The following is a 22,904-nucleotide window of genomic DNA, read 5'->3' as shown; positions in this document are numbered from 1 at the left end:
GTGTATTTTGAAGAATGTTGGTAACCAAACAGTTTAAATTCCGTTGTATGTTTAATCCAACTATTAATTTAAGCCTTTGTCTGTGATGTCTGGAGGAAAAGATTTTAGAAAATGAAGGATTCCAATCATCAGATAATTTTTTTGAAAGTGATCCTCATTAAATGTAAATGTAAATTAAAGTAATTACAAAACAAGTAATATTTCAAATAGACATTTATTGAAGCAATTTTGCACGAATCATTTTCTATTCAAATTTGATGAACACGTGCATTGCACTCGCCTACCAAAACCCTCCCATAGACATTTTGGTAACTAGTGGTTTGTGGTTGAGGCTTCCTTTCATTTTAAATCACCACATCGTCACATCTCTTGAACTTCTTCAGGGACAATTATATTTAAGTACTCCATATCGAAGCTGCTCCCTCTCGAAATGAAGAACTGCTGGGTATTTGCTTTACTTTTTACAAATGTTTATCTCATGAATGCGATTCAAAAGGACACACTTTTCCCTTTTGGATTATCTGAAGGGGATTCCGTTCTTCAAGAAGGTGATGATGAACTATCTGAAGCCCTGAAGCTAAAAAAGCCCTTACAGTTCTACGAAGTGCAGTTCAACGTTCTTTATGTAAGCCACACAATTTTTTTCATTACCATTACATTTAAAAAAAGCATTTCCCCATTATTTTAGCATGAAATTTGCATATGCAACCAGATCTATTAAGCATGTGGAGTCTGAAGTTTAACATTTAATTGAATTGCTATTGTTTTCATACTAATGATGAGCAAAAATATTTAAAATGCATACAAATAATTAAAGTATTACAATATGAAAAGTCTTTAAAATGTTGAGTTATCACACGGACACTCTCCATTCCTCAGGTTGCCACAAATGGCTTCTTGTCCCTTCAGCTTCCTCCTGCAGAGAGTCAGTATTTAAGAACCATGTTTCCTCTGAGCTTCTCAGCCATAGCACCTTTCCTTACTGACATCAGTTCAGGACATGGGAAAGGATCTGTGTTTTACCGTGTGGAGGAATCATTAGATGTATTAAACCGGGCTTCTGAAATGGTGCAGCGTGGTTTCACTGGTTCTACATTTAAGGCCAGCCACACAGTCATCGCCACATGGGACAACGTTGCATGTGAAGAGGACAGGCTTCTCCAGTCACCATTTACACATTGTGTAACATTCTTTTGTATTTATTCATCTTTTTACACATAAATGTTTACATTTTTTTAATGCTATTATCATCATTATTAACTACGTTGTTCTGATCTGCATTCAGGTAACCAGTTTCCAGGTTGTGTTGGCTGGAAATAAATCAGATACATATGCCTTGTTCCTGTATCCTGAGGAGCAGCAGATGCTAAATATCAGTCACAATTATGCTAACATGTCAAAAGGACATGCTAAACTTCAGGTTGGCTTTAACAGAGGTGATACATCTACCACAGAAGAGCTGTTCTACAGTGTGTTTAGCTCTGATGAGACCACCAATAACCTCCATAAGTGAGTGCATGAAACCTTTTTATTCTTTTTACCATTTCACGTATCTTCCTGCAATTTATTAACATTAAATGTGGCATTATAGGTCTATTACTTATCTAAATTTTTAATTTTTGCTTATCGTTAATTCATTTGAACTGGTAATACACTAAAACAGAAAACTTAAAACATCTAAAATTTATGAATCGATTACATCGATTATCTGACCAAATATGATATTTGCAAAAAAAGCAAATTCAACATTTCTGAGAATTTGTCGCAATAATTTTAAACAAAATATGTTTTTACTCTTTATTGTGGACACTATGTTATTATACAACACTAAATATAAAAAATAATAGTGATTAACATTAACCTGATAAATGTTGTAATGTTTTATTTTTTTTAACATTAGTTACCTCTGTTAAAGTATGTGACATAACAATGAAAAATACTTATACAGCATTATTTATCTTAATTAATGTTCATTTCAACAATGTATACATTATTAATACATTATTAAAATGAAAAAGGTCTGCATAAGTTACAAAGCACAAAGTCACTCCAAAGGAAGATATTCTCTATATCAGTAAGCACTGTTTCTGAACTCCCTGATTGTAGTCTTGAGTTTTCTTCGGTAAATGAACACACCACAATATTCCTCATTAACATACACATAAAAAGGTTGAGTTGCGATAGTAGTGTGTTGAAACTCGAGGTTATGGTAAGGAGCGTGATCAGTGCCTGAAGCGGGCCAGTACGCACCGGCACTTCTATATTTTAATATTTTTTCTTGCATACCGCCACTTACAAACACTGCATGTTTCTGGTATTTAGCCACTCGGAGTCAAAGGGCCCTGTTTTAACGTTCTGAGCACATGGCGCATGTGCACTTAGGGCGTTTCTGAATCCACTTTTGCTAGTTTAATGACGGAAAAAAAGGTTGGTGCCAATCGGTTCCAAAAGGTTTGAACCTAGTCTCTTAATGAGTCATGGGTGTGGTTTGGGCATAACGTGCAATAAATCAATCAGAGTCTCATCTCCCTTTCCCTTTAAAAGCCAGTTGCACTTGCACCATGGCGGAATTTGCGAGCGGAAAAACTGAACTGCCCAACCTTTTGATGCTCTCGTCTGCTGTCAATCCCACAATGCGTTCGCTCTTGCAAAAAACTGGACGCGCGCTCTCAAATTTACTGTGTTCTCTTATGAATTGGCTCTTCTCTCCCTCAAATACAGGAATACGCAATGTGCAAGCTCAAGCTTTCCTGTGCACTCGTGGATTCAATTCAATTCAATTCAATTCAAATCAATTCAATTCAATTCAAATTGTTCTGTATAGCGCTTTTCACAATGCATATCGTTTCAAAGCAACTTCAAAAAATGCATGCGTTATTACATTACAATTTAAAGTGATTTGTCCATGTTATGCATTTAAGAAATGCACATATACAAAGTACACAGATTAGCTAACAATCTATTATTAATCAATATAATAATTAAGGCACAGAAATAAGTGAAATAAGAATACATGTTAATGAATAGGGTATATAGAAATGAGCATGGGTTCGTGTTGATGCAGAGCTGTGTCATCTGAAGTCCTCGCAGGAGTTGAGTCGTCTCTCCACAGGTGTTGGCCATCTGAAGTCTTTACGAGAAGCTCGATCCAGACTGGAGCTGACGGACTCTCTATACCTCAGGATGGGCATCGCGGGATAAAACAGAACAGAAAAAGAATTAGCGTAGCTGTTGTTCAAAGCATTAAGCAAAGACGATCATGTGCACTGATATAACTGAAGTACAAGGTTATGAGATACATCATGTGAATGCCTGGCTAAAGAGATGCGTCTTTAATCTAGATTTAATCTGATTAGACTGTTAGCATGAATCTGATTAGACCGTTAGCATCTCACTCAAAAATGACCAAAGACTTTCGATATTTTTCTTATTTAAACTTGACTCTTCTGTAGTTACATTGTGTATTTTCTAGACCGATATGGCTAGGAACTATATTCTAATTCCTGCGTAATAATCAAGGAACTTTGTTTCCGTACCATGGGTGCATCGACGCAATGATATTACGCAGCGCCTGATGGTACGGCAGCAAAGTTCCTTGATTATTATGCAGGAAAGATGGCTATAAGCTAAGCTTTACAAAAACTCAACTGTTTAACTCTAGGGGAGTTGGAAAATGAGCCTATTTTTTTAAAAAAAAGTGGAGTGTTCCTTTAAAAACTGGGTGTGACATTTCTGAAACAGCTTGAAGCAGTTGACCAATGACAACACACTGGTCCATCTGACAATCAGAGCACATTGTGCTCTTCAGAAGGACGGTTTTCATATAGACACAAACTAAACGAGAGGTGCTGTAACAATGTAACGTAAAAAAAAATGACATGAAACATGAAAACCTATTATTGTAGACCCCAAAAACAAAATCAAGACATTGAAAAAGGGCATAATAGGTCCCCTTTAATGCATTAACTGTTAACAAATGAGACCTTACTGTAAAGTTTTACCATCAATTCTGTAAAATAACTGTTAATTGTTAGCTACTAACAACAGTATTAACAAACTGAATCTTCTGGTAAAGTGTTACCTATGCGACTCTCAGGGCAGGGAACACTGAGGTAAATGGACTGTGGATTTTCCACATCGGAACCAGCCGCTTCCCATTCCAGAAGATAGTTCCTGCTTCAGTCTCCAAGTCTGATTCTATGGGATTTGATAGCTTGCGCAACACCACAGATGAAGATTTCTACATTACAGAAGAATCAAACACACCTGCAGATAAATCTATTTCTGAGGCCAAAATGGACATCCCAGCTTCACTTGTTCAACAGCCATTAAAACCAAATCAAGAACTACTACATGCTAGTTCAAATAATGGAACCAAACTGTGTGGTGTGCACTTGAAATTCTGCTCCCAGGAAAGTTACTGCACAGACTATGCAACTGGTCCGTGCTGTCATTGCCGTTCAGGTTACTATGGCAATGGCAGACAATGTTTACCCATGGGTGAGCTTTTGTAGTTTAGTATTTTCGGTCCCACTTTATATTAGGTGGCCTTGCACTTACATCAAAACATAAGTACAATGTACTTATTGTGTTCATATTGTATTGCGAAACACTTTTGCTGATATTGAGGTGGGATACGGATAAAGTTAGGGACAGGTGTGGTGGTATGGGTACGTTTAAGGGTAGGGTTATGTGTAAGGGAAGTTTCAACAGTGTAATTATAAATGTAACTACAGAAATGAATTACAGCTGTAATTACATGCAGGTAATTTTTAATATGTAAGTAAAATGTAAAAACTTGCATGTACACAATAAGTGCATTGTATCAAGTTATTAATTTAAATGTTAATACATAGTAGTTAAGGCCACCTAATATAAAGTGGGTCCATATTTTTTATACATGTCATAGCTTATGACTATGATACCATTTATACAAATGTGAAAGATAATACCTGTTTTTACAGGTATTTCTCAGCCTTTAAGTGGAAAGCTGAGTGGCCGTGTTTCTGTTGGAGACACTAAAATTCAGCTAAACAACGTGGACATCCATGGCTTTGCTGTGGTGGGAGAAGGACGTGTATACATCTCCATCAGTCCTGTCCCAGCTCAGGCAGGTTGGGCTCTGATGACTGTGAGCCCACTGGTCTCCATATTTGGCTGGCTGTTTGCTCTTGAGCTCAAAAACCATCCAAATGGCTTTAGCATAACTGGTATGATTGTTTTTTTTTTTTTTTTATTATCTGAAGCTTCATTATATTATATTTTTACAGTGTTCATGTCACTAAAGAAAAATATATTTTCTTTAGGTGCTGAGTTTTCTCATTGGGCAGAACTGGTTTTCAGCCCACAAGGCCAGCGTGTTACCATTATTCAAGAAGCCCAAGGAATGGATTCGTTCAACCATTTGAATGTTAACATAAGGATCAATGGAGAATTACCTACCATTCCCAGTGGTGCTAAAGTTCATATTCTGCCATATAAAGAGACCTACCAATACAACCAATCAGGTAATTCTTGTAAACAATCTTGGAGGGTATGACTATCGTTCTAGTTCTCTTAAAAAAAATAATAAATCCCCGATGCTAACTAATACGAAATTATGATATACTTTATAGGAAGTCAATAATGAGATAAAGTCATAATAAGGTGAAATTATGTGATTATTCATAATTCTAAAATTTTATTTAGAGAAATCAGTTAAGATTTTATAATTCAGATTTTCTCTGTCATAATTGTGACTTTATCTCATAAATATATTGTAACAAAACTGAGATAATAAGTAAATTATGACTTCTCATCATTTTAACTTTCTGTCATAATCATGACTCTGTAAGGCCCACTAAAATCCTGTTCCAGGGAAGGTAACGAACTGCGGTTGAAGGTCGGTGCATGTTCAGTGTTTCAGCTGGGCAAAATGGATTTAATTCTAATATATCTTTAATCTTAAGCAGAGATGCCCAAACGAGGGCCCGCGGGCCAAAGTTGGCCCGTGGTAACCTTTGATTTGGCCCACCAGAGAGAGAGAGAGGGAGTGATACCTTCGACACAGATTGTCATTTCTAATTTGACATAACAATTTTGTTTGTTTTATTGTTAAACTACAACAGAGTAAACTGAAATTAAATGTTTAAATTAAATGTAAATTAATAAAAAAATATTGTAAATGTGCAATTCAAGGTGCAGCACCGCGTGTTTTGCAACACATGACGCCAATAAACGCCCAATCTTGAAAAACTTCTGAAAAATAAGGACCAGCTTCATATCTCTCATTAGGTCACTGACATTGCAACCACATGGTTTTATTATTGCTTGCGTATTTGGCATTGAACTTTATTGTACATTGAACACCTGGGGATTGTTGCCCATTTAATTGTTCATTAAAATGCAAAACTTTACAAATAAAACTGCATTAGTTAATCAGATTAAAGTTGTTTTATATTTATTTTAAATATTATGACCCATAGCAACTTTAATGTAATACAGTTTGATTTAAGATGCAAAATTTACTTTTGGCCCACGGCTGTCAATCAAGTTTGATTTTTGGCCCTTCATAGGAAAAGGTTTGGGCACCCCTGATCTTAAGTAACTCAGACCAGACCGAAACCTCTTTCAAATGGAGATACATGATAACAAAGGACATTTAAATTGGATTGAGCTCCCATTTGCCTGGATTGAAAGAAGAGACCAAATGGCTCCAAAGCCACAGCCATCACAATATGCAAAATATCTCAAAGCTCTAAAAACTCTTATTAACTTCTTCCATGGGGACGAGATTGTTGTACCAGTCGCACTGAGACATTTCAAACTATATCAAGCACATATAATATTGTACAGTGAGAACCTATATCCAAATCACACAGATTTTGGGTGATCTCTCAGCATGAAGTGGAGTGGGATGTGGGAAATTCAGGAGAAGTAAAATACATGTAAATTAAGGCATTTCCCACTTGATTCACTCCGTGGGACGTTGTCTGCGAAAAGTGTCCTCTCAGTGAGTAATTGTCTTTCACCAGACAATCTGGCGTTATGCAAGTTTTCTCAGTCTTTCAACTTTATCTCATAAATTAAACAAAGGACATATTTAGGGATTGTAACACTAAGGCTCTAATGAAGAAGAAGAAGAAGAAGAAGAAGAAGAAGAAGAAGAAGAAGAAGAAGAAGAAGAAGAAGAAGAAGAAGAAGATTATAATACACAGGGTTTATTATGCGACAGCATGCAACATAACACACAAACAATACCGGACAACTAAACAGAACTAACAACTGTGGTGAATGTGGTTGGTGTCCATGTTGACTGATGAATGGCGGCAAACTAGAACAAAGGAACACATATAATTATAAAATAAAATGTACATTAATTATTACAATTATTACAATAATGACTTATCTAATTTCGATTATTTTATTGACTTATCTAATTTTTTATCTCATAATTATCACTTGATATGTCATAATTTTGATTGACTGAAGGCTGATTATTTTTGTTATGTGGCCAGAATGGGGTTCTTTAAATGATACACATCAAAACAGTGAAAAATCCCAGTGCTTTTAGACTAAACCTTAACACTCCTTGGACAATCAAATTAATTAAGCTATATCAGATATTCTCTTATATTACCTGAAGAATTGTTTATTCCAATAATAATTAATAATTAACAAATGTAACTCTTTATTATACATGTGTGTCTTTTACCATAGTGCTGTCACATGTTTTAAAAGCAATAAGCCACTTGAATCCAAAGTTAGTGCTTTGAGATGTGTTCTTTGAGCATTATTGGTTATGTAGTTTGTTTCTGGCTCAGTTGTGGCATCATCTTCACTGCAAGAATACGTGGTGGTGTCAGAAAATGGTGGATCCGAGACATTCTCCTACCGACTACACCAGAATGTGAGCTTCCGTGACTGTGAGCATGGTCCATGGACCATACCGGACTTTCAGCAGGTGAATGTGGAGCATCTGACGGTCTTGTTCACAGAAGGATCCACCCTTAGATATGCCATAATCAACCAAGTGGGACCTGTAGGAGGTAAGAACTTCTAGGTTACTAATGTAACCCCCATTCCCTGAAGGAGGGAGATGTTAGATCGATACTGACGTAATGGGGTTTTGCCTGGGAGCCCAATCATCTCCAAGTGGTAACAAATGAGCCAATGGACACAGCCCAGTGAGATTTGCATGCCGAGTCACACCTGCCTGGACATAAGGCCGGCATTACTCACAAATGTGAGCTGTCGTGAGAGCGCATCAGCTGCACGATTGAGCTCACCTGGAACGTGAATGGTGCGCAGAGTTGTGACATGCAACCTGAGCGTCCCCCGCCTTGGTGATTGATGCACGCAACAGTCACAGTGTGGTCTGCAAACCAATCCTAGGGTGAACGCATGTGATGATGCGTTTCTGCGTGAGCATCTTGAACAGGAGCTTGAGAAGGGAAATTGGCCGTAACCCCCTGCCTTTCTTGGGTATGATGAAATACTCTCTATTGCGTCCTTCACCAGGAGGACCACAATTTCCATACACAGGACAGGGGCATCTTTGCTTGCCACTGAGGTAAACAGGAGGCCGTTGAACCTGGGAGGATGCCTGGCAAACTGAATCACATAGCCGAGTCTGACTGTCTGAATGATCCAACAGGATGGGCTGGCAAGGAGCGCTGGGGCCTAACCCAAGAAGCATAGCGTCCCGAAGTAGAGGCAGCGAGTGTGGTGTGACACTAACCTGTCTCCGTGGGACTGGCTAGGGAGGCTTGAGGACAGGCCCAGAGGTTGAGGAAACTGCTCTTTTATTGAGAAAGTGGGTACCCCGGCGGCGGAACAGAAATAAAATGAAACTGAAGATTCTCCACCCAGCCCTCTTCCAGGGGGAGTGGTGTTTTTAACATCTCCTGGTTCAGAACAGCTCCCTCCATCTCTGGATGGGGTGGACGGGATGACTACGGTTGCCCCGGAGCTGGTGTAGACGCCGGAGGGGGACACCCTCGGTGACAAGCAGGCTGAGGGCCAGTCCATGGCAGCTTGGTGGCAGAAGTATCACGTTGGGGCAGGGTGTGCTTTATAGCCTCAGTCTGCTTCTGGACTGCCAAGAACTGCTGGGTGAAGTCCTCGACACTGTCGCCGAAGAGGCCAGCCTGGGGATGGGGGCATCGAGAAAGTGAACTCTGTTGGTGTCTCAGCCAGGTCCAACCAGAGATGGTGTTCCTGGACCACCATGGTGGACATCGTCTGACCGAAGGCCTGCGCCATGACTTTCGTCGCTCGGAGGGGAAGGTCAATTGCCGTGCGCAGTTCCGGCAACAACCCAGGCTCAGAACTACACTTGATGGGCCTGCAGGGTGGCTATGGCATGTAGGGCGGAGATGGCAACTCTATGGCACATGGTACGCTAGAGGAGTGGGAGGTCCATGGGAGCTGTCCCTGCAGAAGAGTGCTATGAGAAGTGGTGGCATGCTGGGTAACAGCAAAGGGGACTCATACCTACATTTAAAAGAAGGAAAGTCACGACCGCAGTGCCAACATGGACATGCTCTCGCAGTGAGAGCATGTACCATCCACAAATGCTCTCTCAGCATGCTCTCAGGCCAGACATGTCAGACAGAGTTCATGGCTGTCAGATGAAGTCAGGAAACGACCGCATCCAGAAACACACAGACAGAAATACATCTTTAAAAAGACACTTGCCACCCGTGCTTGTTCTTTTAGGAAATCTGCTCTGAGTGTCGAAGGGATGAAAGGCTGCACTTCTCAGTGCACAGAAGGCTGGATGCAAATTATCGCTGGATGCACCTCATTTCGGTAGAGAGATCTTCTACGATGAGCTGCTTCAAAGCAATAAAAATAGCTGTTTGCTCTTTTTAGAGAAATTCACTCTTTGAAGATGAATGGAATGAGCGATCGCTGTCACAACCGTTCGGCTCCAAAGCAAATTATGAATGAAGTGAGTAATGCCGGTCATATTTATATCTGTATGTCCGGGTAGGTGTAACTCGGCATACAAATCTCACTGGCCAATTGCCAATGGCTCGTTTAGTTACCACTTGGAGGTGATTGAGCTCCCAGGCGAGACCCCATTTCGTCAGTATCAACGTAACGTCAAACATGACTGACTGAATGGGAACATAGTGATAACCTAACCATTCTACAATGTGAGTCATTATAAGTTCCATTTCATATAATTTTGAATCTTGTTGTAGACTTTAGAGATGTCTTTATATATGGAGATTTATCACCTATATTTGCAGGTGAGCTCCCTGGGCTTGTGGAGTTGAACCCCTGTTCAACTGGGAAGCACCATTGTGATCCCATGGCTCTCTGTCTGCCAGGGGATGGCATTCAGTACCACTGTCAGTGTGCCATGGGCTTTCAGGGGGATGGACGCAACTGCTATGGTATAAATATTTCAGTGTTCATTTTTGTTATACTTTGACATCAAGCCAACTGTTTGCTATCCTTAGAGACTGTGTGTCATCTTTGGATGCCTTTAACACTAGAACCGCCACGGGGTAAAATTTACCCATAGCTGTTTTTCAATAAAATATGTTAAAGTTTCCTAGTCATTGACAATACAATTGTGTTTTTTTACAATCCCCTGTTGTAAAGAAATTGGGGCATTTATACCCATAAGTGCCAGCAGGTCAAATGTATCTATATAATGCCTTTATTTTTTGCACTGCCATTTTCGCACCACCTACTTTTTAACGTTCTATCTTACTAGGCAACACCTTTCACCGACTGAGATAGCAGTAATCCGTTTTAGTCACAGTGGGTATATTACACCACCCAAATGTATTTATTTCCTTTTAATTCTTGTTGACATTGCAGGCTGGTTTAGCCTATATTCAGTGATTAGTGTAGCCTGCTTAAAAAAGCAGTGAACATAAAACAACACAGAAAAAAACATAGTTGATGACTAAAAATAATACTTTAATGACTAAAGTGGCATAATACAGTGAAATAATGAGTTTTTTAGCCATATCAAAACAGTAGTCATGTGCATGGGTAAATTGTACCTGCTGGTGGTTTTAGGTTTTAGGTACAATGACCCCTGGCGGTTTTAGTGTTAATAAATGACTGCCTTAGTTAAAGTGCTGAACAGTCTCTCTTGGGTTTTGAATCTGTGATCCAGATGTTGATGAGTGTGCTGAAGGGCTCAGTTCCTGTGGTCCTCACTCTGAGTGTGTGAACATGCCGGGTGGCCATCACTGCCACTGTGAAGCTGGCTATGAGTTTGACCTTGATTTGTATGTGTGTGTGGGTAAGTGTTCTGTGTTTTGTAATCTGTCTATTGCCCTGTTTTCACCGAAATTACCCGGAACAATTTGTACCAGGAACTTTTTTTACAGGAACTATTTTCCCCCAGACCTGCTGCTGTCTGCGTTTCCACTGTGGTCTAAAGTACCGAGAAGATTAGACAAATTAGTCCGGTGATGTAGGACTGCGCACGGCGCGAATGCTCCTCCCAGTCAGCGACAGACAGTAATAATTTTTGTGCGATACAGTCTGCAACAATAACAAGTATAGAGGAGATTCAAGCAGTGCTGCTTTTGCTGGTTATGTATTGGTTTACTAAAGAGGTCATTAAACTCCTCATGAAATCAAAATCGATCTTATTTAATTTGTTAGCCCACATTACAGGTCTTAGGGTGAAAAACTAATCCGTGCAAGTTAATACACAGAAAAAAATTGTTTGCCGCGGTAATCTTTAATCAAAATCTGAAAAGTAACTTCCGGTCTTGAATGGCGTTCCCTTTCCGATGACGACTGTGTGACGGCTTGGGTTTGAATACCCTTAACCACTCCCCTCCATCCGTTAGTCTGCTATGAGCGTGAGATGGAGAGGAGGAGCGCTGAAGTAAAACCCTGCCCTCTATTCAATATTCCGTTTCACTTGGAAATACGTCACAGCACTGAAATAAAGTCAGTTGCAACTTCCGGTTCACTGGGACTTTAACAAAACGGCGGAAAGAGACGAGCACTGATACTAAAGCGTATTCTGAAGGCTCGTAAAGCTAGATTTAAAATAAGACAAAGTATGTTATTATCAGCTATTATGGACATTGACCGTGAGATGGCTGAGACGAACGCGTGCCATCAGACAGAAAGAGCAAGGTTGATATTTGCTGAACGCAGAACGATCCTTGCAAAAGACTTTTTAAAATGCCTGTTGAAATAAAATGCTGCGTGAGCTCAACCAATCAGCATGTTCAGCGCCCAAGTCCCACCCCCGAAAGTTCCCGAACTTTGAAACAGTACTACCTCGGGAGCAGGGCCGTTCGGAGGGGGAAATATTTACCCGGAACTTCATTTAGACCCTGGTTCCTGCGGTCGAAACACACCGAGTACCACCCCAAAGTTCCTAGTTCCTGGGGAAAGTTCCTGCGGTGGAAACGCGGCTAATGAGAGTTAGGGTGTTGTAACTCAACACCCTAAGTAGATGTTAGTGTAGATGTGTTGTGTGTCACATTAAGAATGACGCAAAAGATTCTCCATATTGCGTTTAATTTGCCCCACCACAAGCAACTCTAGGATATATTCTTTTTTTTATATATATATATTTAAAACAACCCAAACACACCTATATAAATATAGAATGCTGCATTAATCGGTTCCGTAAGGGAAATAAAATAAAAATAAATCAACTCAATGCTGGATTCCAAGTGATCACGGTCTTATGATGTTCCAATTCAGCCCATTGCAAAGGTTCTGCCAGTAGTGGGCACTCATGCAACGCAATGAGACAGAGGGAAGTTTGCAAGTGAAGGGCATAATATAAAACTATGGCCGTGTCCCAAATGGTACACTTCATGTGCACTTTTGGTCTTGTGGACTTACAATGGCCGCTGCGTGCGTGTGCCGGTGCATGTGCGCGTGTCCGTGAAGTCCACGAGACCGCAGGATGTCCCATTTGTCTCAGAAGGGTGCTCACGAGCACCGCCTTTGAGGTCGATATGCGCCCTCAATGCGCACTTCTGCCGAGCCCGCACTGGTGCGGGTTACGCAGCGGACTTCTTCCCGGCAGTCAAAGCGCCATTACGCCGTGAAAGTGCGGACTCAGAGGAAGACTGTGAGGGTTTAGGGTGCCATTTGGGACAGGGCCTAACTGGATTGCAGCCACTGTTTCTGTTTCTTCTTCGCCTGGGCTTTGATCCAGAGATTCTGTACTCTTTTAGAAGATAGCGCCCCCTATCGCAACAGTAAAAACATGAACAAAGCGTAATAGTAAGAACATGAACAAAGCATTGCTTCATAAATGCCGAAAAATTCTGTCAATGGTGGGTTAAGAAATATCTCGCAAGAAAAGTTGCTGTTCCAAATATCATCAGTTAATCGCGACAGAGCTTTTAATGTGAAATTACTTTTAGTACTGATTGCTTTCGAAAAACTTCACTTAGTGTGAATGTCATTTCAGAGACACCAATTTCCACACTATCGACCTTAAATAGTATTCGAAATTAGAATTAGTGTGTCCCAAATCGTAGTATGTTAAAATGAGTATCCTAAAGGTTCTCGTATAGTTGACTGTTTATGATGGAAATTCGAAGTCCAGATCCGTGCAAGACGTTAATATTGAGTATCCCATGTTTTAGACACAATATTATGTTTATTTTTGGTCCGACAATAAAAATGGATCCAAACTAAGCCAAAGAAGAATCAAATATGGGCATCTCCAAGCACACAGAACACATAAGTGCTGTTTGCATTCCTGAATGAATCAGCATTTTTGTACAAATCGTTTGAGTAAATGATTCAAGGAAGAGTCGCCACCTACTGGTGTGATGATTCCTGCCACTTATATAGACTGGCAGCCTGGGTAGCACTTTATTTTGATGGTCCCTTTTGAACATTCTGCTGACTATAAGTAACTTTGCAACTACATGTCAACTAACTCTCATTAGAGAATATTAGTAAATGGTAAATGGACTGCATTTATATAGCGCTTTCAACAGACCCATGGCCATCCAAAGTGCTTTACATATTGCCTCACATTCACCAATTCACTCACTCATTCATACACCGGCGGCGTCAGCCATGCAAGGCGCCATCCAGCTCGTCGGGAGCAGCTGGGGTTTGGTGTCTTACTCATGGACACCTCGACACTTGTTCAGGTGGAACCGGGGATTGAACCACCAACCTTCCAGTTTGAAGACAACCTACAAGAACTACTGCCGCCCAGTAGTAGATCCTTAGTAGACTGTATGCTTAATATCTGCCAACTATTTATTGTGATGGTCACCCAACATTCTACTGACTAAAAGTAACTTTGCAAGGTCATGTCAACTTATTCAAACCCTAACCCTACCAGTCTACTAATACTTTACAAACACTCTAATGTGAGTTAGTAGACATGTAGGTGTAACATTATTTATAGTCAACAGAATGTGTTAAAGGAACCATCAAAATAAAGTGAAACCGCAGCCTGCAGGGCACCCTGATGCCGTTCAGCCAGTCAAATTTGATTGTTGACTGTTGCGTAAAGCTACATATTTATGTATTTACACACTGAATGTTGTCACTTTGTTACTTTGTTACATTATACTGTGGGGTGGACAAAAGCTAAACTTAAACTAATTTCTGTGTAGATCATTGTAAAATCATACGTAAATTACAGAAATTCAATTCAATGGAGCAATTTATGTAAGAACTGTTTTATGAATGATTTAAAGTGATTCATGGATCATAATCATTCAACACTTTTTCATAAATGGGGACTATTGACATTTTTTAATTAAAAGTGTAATTTATATAACCGCACATGTGGCACACATTCAATCTTATTTCAGAGGAGGCCCATCATTCTCTTCTTTTACAGATATAGATGAGTGTTTCATGCAGCTATGTCATCCGTTTGCTTCCTGTTCCAACACCCAGGGCTCGTTCCACTGCCAGTGCTGGCCCGAATACAAGGACAACGGCTTCCTCTGCCAACCACCACGTAAACCACACATTTATCAAGGAACACACAATGCTTCCTCCCTGTCAGCTAAGTTTCACACTGTTCTCTTTGCTTATAACGCATAAGAAGTCAAGCAATCAAAACAAGTCAAATATTACGTTCATCATAGCAATAAAAAACCAATCAAAAGCAAATGTGTTGTTTAATCATTCATAGTGTGGTTGAAAACAATTAGAACATGTTCCCGGAACAACATCTTTTGTTCCAGAACTTAGATACATCTCATCATTGCATGTACTGAATTCCCATAAATGTTCTCTGGTCTTATGTTTTTTTCTACTCTAGAGAAGCCCAAACCCCCATTAACTGTGTGCCAGCAGCACAGAGACAGTCTGCAAGAGAGTTTAAGCATCTACCGAGGCCTGGAGGCTTTCATTCCTCAGTGTGATGAGAAAGGGCAGTACAAACCCCTGCAGTGCCTGGGCACCACTGGCCACTGCTGGTGTGTGGACAGTAGAGGTCAGGAGAGAGTGGGCACCAGGACAATGCCTGGCACAGTGCATGCAAACTGTGATCAGCCAGGTGTGGATTTATATTTTCACCCCCGCATTCTGTTAAGATCAGGTTGATATTTTAGGACATAATATTTAAAAGTTTGGGGTCAGTAAGATTTGTTTATGTTTTTTGAAAGAAGTTTGTGTTCACCAAGGCTGCATACATTTTATTATACAGTAAAAAGTAGTAATATTGTGAAATTTTATTACAATTTAAGAATAACTGTTTTCTATTATATATTTAATTTCTGTGAGGGTAAAACTGAATTTGCAGCATAATTACTCTTTAGTTATTACATAATTAGTCTTCAGTGTCACATGATCCTTCATAAATCATTCTAATATGCTGATTTGATGCTCAAGAAAGATTTCTTATTATCATCAATGTTGAAAACAGGCGTGCTTAAAGTTTTGTGGAAACTTTTTGAATTATTTGGATTATTTGAATGTACAGTAAATAAAAAAACAGCACTGATTTGAAATAGACATATTTTGTAACATAAACTTCTTTACTGTATTTTGATCAATTTAATGCATAATTGCAAGGATAAAAGTATTAATTTTGGCAACACTCTTTTGATAGTCCCTTTTGAACATTCTGTTGACTATAAGTAACTTTGCAACTACATGTTATCTAACACTCATTAGAGTATTAGTAGACTGTCAGCTTAATATCTGCCAACTCTTTCTTGTGTTGGTCCTCTCCAACAGATATTCTACTGACTAGGCTATTAGTAACTTTGCAAGTTAATGTCAGCTTATTCTAACCCTAACCCTACCAGTCTACTAATACTTTACCAAAACTTTAAAGAGAGTTAGTAGACATTAAGATGCTACTTTACTTATAATCAGCAGAGTGTGTTTTTTTTCTTCAAATAAATGCTGTTCTTATGATCTTTCTATTCATCAATGAATCAAATCTATTGCATATGGAGCTCCTAAAGGGACATGGTGATGAAAAATATGTTTTAATGATATGCTATCTTACAAAACCTTTGTGTTCCCCCGAGAAACTTTGTGAATGCAAAAGCATTGACGTATAATTTTTCCAACAAATCTAAAGGACACACTTCCTGTTCCTCAGTGTTGTATTGCATGTGTGTTGTGTGAGTGGTTTGCAGTTCCAACTATATATAATTATCCCTCATGGGATGGCTTAACCGTAATTAACGCTCACATAGTCATTCATTGAGGCAAGATATGGATGCGGTCAATGGTCAGAGATTTGAAAACAGATTAGTCACAGTGTTTTCCAAAAAAGACATTATTCAGTAAACTTGACACTGTACTGTGTCTCATTCTCAGCTGCTTTGGTTCCCCGTGTGGAGACTGTGTGCGAGCGTTGGAAGCTTTCACTCATGAGTCACTATAATGGTCAGCCGTCCTCTCAGGACTACATACCCCTGTGTGATGCTCACGGGAATTTCCTGCCTGTGCAATGTTACGGCACCAGCAGTTTCTGCTGGTGTGTGGACCATCAAGGCGTGGAAATTATTGGAACCCGATCCTACAATGATGTAAAGCCCCCCTGTGAGTAATAAAGTTATTTTTGGACTGATTTCGTTGAAAATACCGTAAAACAAAAATCTCAGGGGGCCCCCCAAATGCCACGGACCCAATAATCGTCACCACATTTCTCCCCTCGAGCAACAGTTCTGGCTTCCAACGAAAGTGATAACAGGCAGAATACTAAGATAAAGTGAGCAGTATTCACCTCATGTGATTTTAATATGGCTGCCCCTATGAGGGCAATTTAAAATAAAACATTTTTCTAGGCCATGAGTTTATAACTCATGTGAGTGTTTTCAATCATATTTTCAATTATTTTTGGGGGTTAAAACACTTTTTACAGTTACTTTGTACACTTTTGAAATGTCCTTCTCAACTTATATACCACATGCTGCATGATTATATGAAGATTTTTTTTTTTTCCCCAAATCATGCAGCCCTAGATTACGCAATGTCTCTTCTTTTTACTTGTCAGGTATCTCAGGTGATGCCCCCCCATTAAATAATGCATTGACATATCCTGTCATAAGCTCCTCCCCTTCAGGGCCTGCTATCCTTTATGCACAAGCCTCGCAGATTGTAGTCATTCCTCTTGATGAAACGGACCCAGTTCAAGAAAAATCCACTGTTTTACTGGCCTTAAAGGTAGACCCTCATAACTACAATATGTGATTATCCAAATTCAAAACCTATTGCAGTCTTGTTCTGATTGATCATAAAAAAATAATGCATATCATTGCAGGACTCCGTTGTGATTGGAATGGACTATGACTGTCAGGAGAACATGTTATATTGGACAGATTTTGGACGACATACCATTAACAGAGTGGTCTTAGTATTTGGGTCTGAGCCAGAGGCTATTATCAGCCAAGGTAATCAATAAATCAATACATTTATTTATTAATAATTGTGATAATGTTGTTGTCCATAATTTTGTTGTATGTTTGTACAATGGCAATAAAGAATCTATCTATCTATCTATCTATCTATCTATCTATCTATCTATCTATCTATCTATCTATCTATCTATCTATCTATCTATCTATCTATCTATCTATCTATCTATCTATCTATCTATCTATCTATCTATCTATCTATCTATCTATCTATCTATCTATCTATCTATCTATCTATCTATCTATCTATCTATCTATCTATCTATCTATCTATCTATCATCTATCTATCTTTATTATGGTGACTATAGCCACTATGTTAAGACTCTTAAGAGTTTTAAAAATGAGTCTGACCAACTAGTATAAGTAAGGGGTAATAAGTATTAAGGTATTTTGCACACCAAATTTTTATATGCACTTTTTCGTATTCGTCATATGGTGGCTCTGAATTGTCAAAAGCCCTCTTTTGCTTGCTACAGATGCGAAAAACGCAGGAAATCGAACCCGATCCGAATTTTTTCGTGACGAATGTTTTGGAGGCAGTGTGTAAACGTGATTAGCACAATGTGAAGTCGTATTTATTTTTTAACGCGCAACTTTGTACGAGAATTGTGTGTGCAAGGACCTTTACTTTTCATTTTCATTTTTTGTAATTTACTCAATGTTTAACTTGTAAAACTAGTCTAGACAGTTTATGCAACTGGACCACAGAATCCTTAATCATGTAATGTGAAATTCCAGGCTTGGTCCAGCCAGAGGGAATTGCAGTGGACACTGTGCACAGGAAGCTGTTCTGGTTAGACAGTGGGAAAGACAGGATTGAGACATCTGGTCTGGATGGCAGAAACAGAAAAGTGCTGATTGATTCTGATTTGGTCAATCCCAGAGCCATCATAGTGGATGCTAAGAATGGGTCAGTGAGATGTGATCAAAATCCTTAATTTTATCCTTATATACAAAGTTTGATCATGAAACTCTAGATGCTGCAGGCTGATAGGTCCTTAATTCAATGTGCTTGCAATCACATCTTTGGGTGCTTTCACATCTCTAGTTCGGTTCATTTGGTCCGAACCAAGGGCAAACAATTATACACTGTAGCATTTTTCAGCTTTTTTGGTTCCTTTTCACTCCACGCTGATTCCTTTGGTCCGAACCAGTTGAAAGGAACCAAAATGCAGTCACATGACAACATCCACATCCCTCATTGGCCATGGCGTATTTCCTAAACTGCTTTTCGATTTGTCAGAATTTACGTGCGGAAAAATTCCAACAGAAGAGGAAAAGCCAGCAAACAACACGGAGACAACACAACTATGGAGAGACGCATGTGCGGGCTGGTTTTGTCCCTGGCCATAATCTATTACATTGTTTGTATACACCACAATATGCAAACAATACATTTCTATAATGAAGCGCGGATGCGGCTTGAAAACAACGTTCTAATGCACTGCAAACGGCGAGCACGCATCGCTCGTCACTTCAAGCGGAGGTGTGGATTAATTCTATTAAAATTTCTATTTTCTATAGACCAAACGAACCGCAGCAAAGGGAAAAACGAACTCTAGTACGATTCAACCGAACTAAATGAGGCAGGTGTGAAAGCACCCTTTCTCTATAGGGCACAGCTGATTGGTTCCTGCTGTATCAGTAACCAATGAGCTTGCATACTTAACTTTCGAACACTTTGTTAGCATTTATTGTAGCAGTGCAGCACGCTACCTGTATACCCCAGCTCCACCTGTATACAGTAGATCTGCTAAGGGTATGTATGGGTAACACTTTAGAATACTCTTCCGTCATTAATGAATAACTACACAGGAACAAATTATTAATGCATTATTAACACTCTAGTAACTCTTATTAACTAACAAGAAACTCAAATGAATGAATTAGTAAGTAATAGCTTAGTTGAAGGTAACGTGAATAATTATATATTCAGAGAGAAATACCATTACACATAAATAAATTCTGATAAAAGAAATTTACCATAAAACAGAAATAAATGTATAAAGCTTGCAAAAAGTAGTATGCCTTGTTTTAAAAAAATAAAATAAAATAAATGTACTTATAAGTACATTTCAATTATGACAACTCTGGTGACAACTATCTCGTGATTGATAGAAAAGTTTTAGCATGATATTGAATATGGAAATGTTATTTTATTTGTTATTGGCGAACTAGATCTGCTACACTTCTTCTGCTGCTGCTGCAGAGTAAGTATGGTCTTGCTACTGCTACACAGAAATGCTTTGAGCATGTAAGATATGCTCCTGCAGCTGCATAAATAGATATACGTAAATTCCCATTGCAGATCGAGGCAGGTGGAGCTGGGGAAGGTGGAGGGTCTCATATGAACTCTGATAGCGCACTTCAGGACCAGCTTACAGTGAATACTGAACCAGACTATATAAATGTTGATCAAGCCTTCTCATTGGGTGCAGGATCATCAGAGCCTATGCCATGCTGTAATGATGCTAAGAGCAATCATGTCAACCTGTGCCCTCTAGAGTTTCATGGCTGAACTAGATATTCCAAAGTTGTGGGTCAAAAAGAGTTTTAAATTATTTTTGAAAGAAGTCTCTTATGCTAATTGCATTTATTTGATCAACTACAGTAAAAAACAGCAATGTTGTGAAATATAAAATTCTGTTTTAATATACTTTAAAATATAATTGATTCCTGTGATGTCAAAGCTGAATTTTCAGCAGTCATTACTCCAGTCTTCTGTCAGAAATCATTCTAATATGATTAATTGAGGCTGAAGAAACATTTCTTATCATCAATGCTGCATACGGTTGTGCTGCTTAATATTTGTGTGAAAACAGTGATACATTTGTTTTCAGGACACTGGAATGAATAGAAAGTTCAAAGGAACAGCGTTTATTTGAAATATAAAACTTTTGTAACATTAAAAAATTCTTTATTGTTACTTTTGGTCAATTTAATGCGTCCTTGCTGAATAAAAGTATGGCCTCAAATTTTTGAATGGTAGTGTATGTGCTATATTCGTTTTAATTAATAATTAGCATATACATTGACATCTTCATTATGTATTACTGCAATAAACATCAATATACTCACTTATATAGCACAACTGTTTTGTTTGAAGGTGTTAATCTATTGTATGTGCTCTTCAGAACCTTATATTGGACCGACTGGAACCGTGATGCTCCCAAAATAGAGAGTTCATCCCTGGAGGGACATAAGAGGAAAGTCCTGGTGCAAGAGGGTCTCATGTTGCCCAATGCCTTGACACTGGACTTCACCACAAATCACCTGTGCTGGGCAGATGCAGGTAAGAGTCTTCCAAAAAAATATTGTATCTGACTTTATCATCTACATAAGGCATTTTCACAAGTACTGTGTACTGTGTATAGTTAAACCCAAACAAGAGCAAAACGCAGGAATAACAGGATACTAGAGACTTTAATGAGCATGGAGAATAAATAAAGTAACTACAGATTAAACATTGATGACAACGAACACAGAACTGAGAAAACTAAGGGCTTATATACACAGTAAATGAAAATGAACAAAGCAAAGAACAGTTGTGTAACTAATTGGAAACCATAGTGACAAAAAAGGACAAGAACTCAGACAAGCAGAACAGTGAAAACAAAACAAAAATGAACATGACTGTTACAATCATATGCAGTTCAATATTAAGAAAAAAGTCAACTAAATCCCCAGGCTCAAAGAAACTGGAGTGCATATCTCCAGATGGAACTCAGAGACGTGTGTTCCAGGATGCTTTGGACTATCCGTTCAGCCTGGCTGTCTATAACAGCCACTTTTACTACACTGACTGGGAGAGGTGAGTCTCAGACACTGCATCGCATGCTTATCCCTGCAGGTTGAGTCATGGATTTCACTTAGCATGATCTGGCTGGCTCAATTTTTCCATATTCATGATGAGAATGTCTTTACAGAGATGGGATACTGGTGATAGATCGACTCACTAGGAAAAACACAGCTTATGTCCCTATTCAGCAGTCACACTTGTATGGGATTACAGTTATTCCATCACAATGTCTATAGGTAAGTATGCAAATTGCATATCTTTTTTGAAAAAAAAAAAAACTTGATGATGAAAGCAGTACAGAATTCCTGATCACGCTATCTGTTTCTGTTTTTCAATAGAGACCTGCGGACTTATATATTTCTGTGTATGGATGGTTCTGTAACAGAAATGTCAGAAAATAAATAAATGACAACAAAATGGACTGAAAAATTATTTAGCATTTCAGTAAATGCCACGCAGTATATATATTAACTTTTTTGTGCAATTGTCATTTTTAGTTAAGAAAAATTTCTATTTAGAAATTCTTATTTCCGTTCTAATTTTCATTCCGTTACAGTTTTTCCTTCTAATATTTATATTTTATTTTATTTCAGCTTCATTTTAATGAACAAAAACGAATCTAATAGTTTATTTTAGTTACTGATAATAATCCTGATGCCACCCTAAACAACCTGAAATACTGGCTCAAGTTGTAGTTCAGTATTTTCACCAAGGGGTGGCGCCACTTACTAACTAGTTGCGATAGTATAGTTCATCACTAAAGCCTGAATGGTTCAAAATGGTCTGTGTATAAATTCAACTAGATGAAGATGTCAAAGCAGATGTTTTATGAGATAAACAAGTCTTTAAATAAAAAATGTATGAAACAAAATACAATAAAAATAAAGTTCTATTATTTTCATAAATTATTATTTTCCTTCGGATCAATGCATTGCTTTCATGTGAAGCCTGTCAAGCATAGGGCACAGGATAAATGCAATTTGGCCCTCAACCACAATGGAAAATTCCCTCTGTCTAAAATAATGTTGACACATAATGGTTCATTTTTGTCTGACCCTCAGTAAGGCCAAAAATACTAGGGTTATAGGAGCAGAGAGAGTCCAAAAAATCTCTTCCACAAGATTGCTCCCACAACTCCTCGCCCTTGTCTTTGCATGATTCCAAACCTATGTTGTTCTGCTCAGTTAGATTAGAGCCTAGTTTCACTTTATTCTCTCGTCCATGGGAAGGTGTGGAATAATATTTGAGCATTGCC

At 38.7% G+C, this 22,904-nt stretch overlaps 1 protein-coding gene across 1 annotated transcript; it reads left to right on the top strand.

Annotated features, from left to right (window-relative positions):
• Nucleotides 1-430: 430 nt before the first annotated feature.
• Nucleotides 431-21,885, top strand: nid2b (nidogen 2b (osteonidogen); the record flags this gene model as incomplete). Its single annotated transcript, XM_079831279.1, has 18 exons — nt 431-625; nt 880-1,155; nt 1,286-1,509; nt 4,097-4,500; nt 4,965-5,210; nt 5,307-5,507; nt 7,803-8,027; nt 10,239-10,385; nt 11,123-11,251; nt 14,807-14,929; nt 15,236-15,472; nt 16,750-16,974; nt 17,429-17,598; nt 17,696-17,825; nt 18,589-18,760; nt 20,985-21,142; nt 21,538-21,661; nt 21,777-21,885. 18 exons carry the CDS (start codon nt 431-433, stop codon nt 21,883-21,885), a joined length of 3,495 nt encoding a protein of 1,164 aa, XP_079687405.1.
• Nucleotides 21,886-22,904: the final 1,019 nt, after the last annotated feature.

Source organism: Gobio gobio (genome assembly GCF_949357685.1).
Source record: "Gobio gobio genome assembly, chromosome: 12".
Taxonomy (NCBI): Eukaryota; Metazoa; Chordata; class Actinopteri; order Cypriniformes; family Gobionidae; genus Gobio; species Gobio gobio.
Note: the sequence above shows the minus strand (reverse complement) of the source record. Positions and strands in the feature narration are given on the sequence as shown.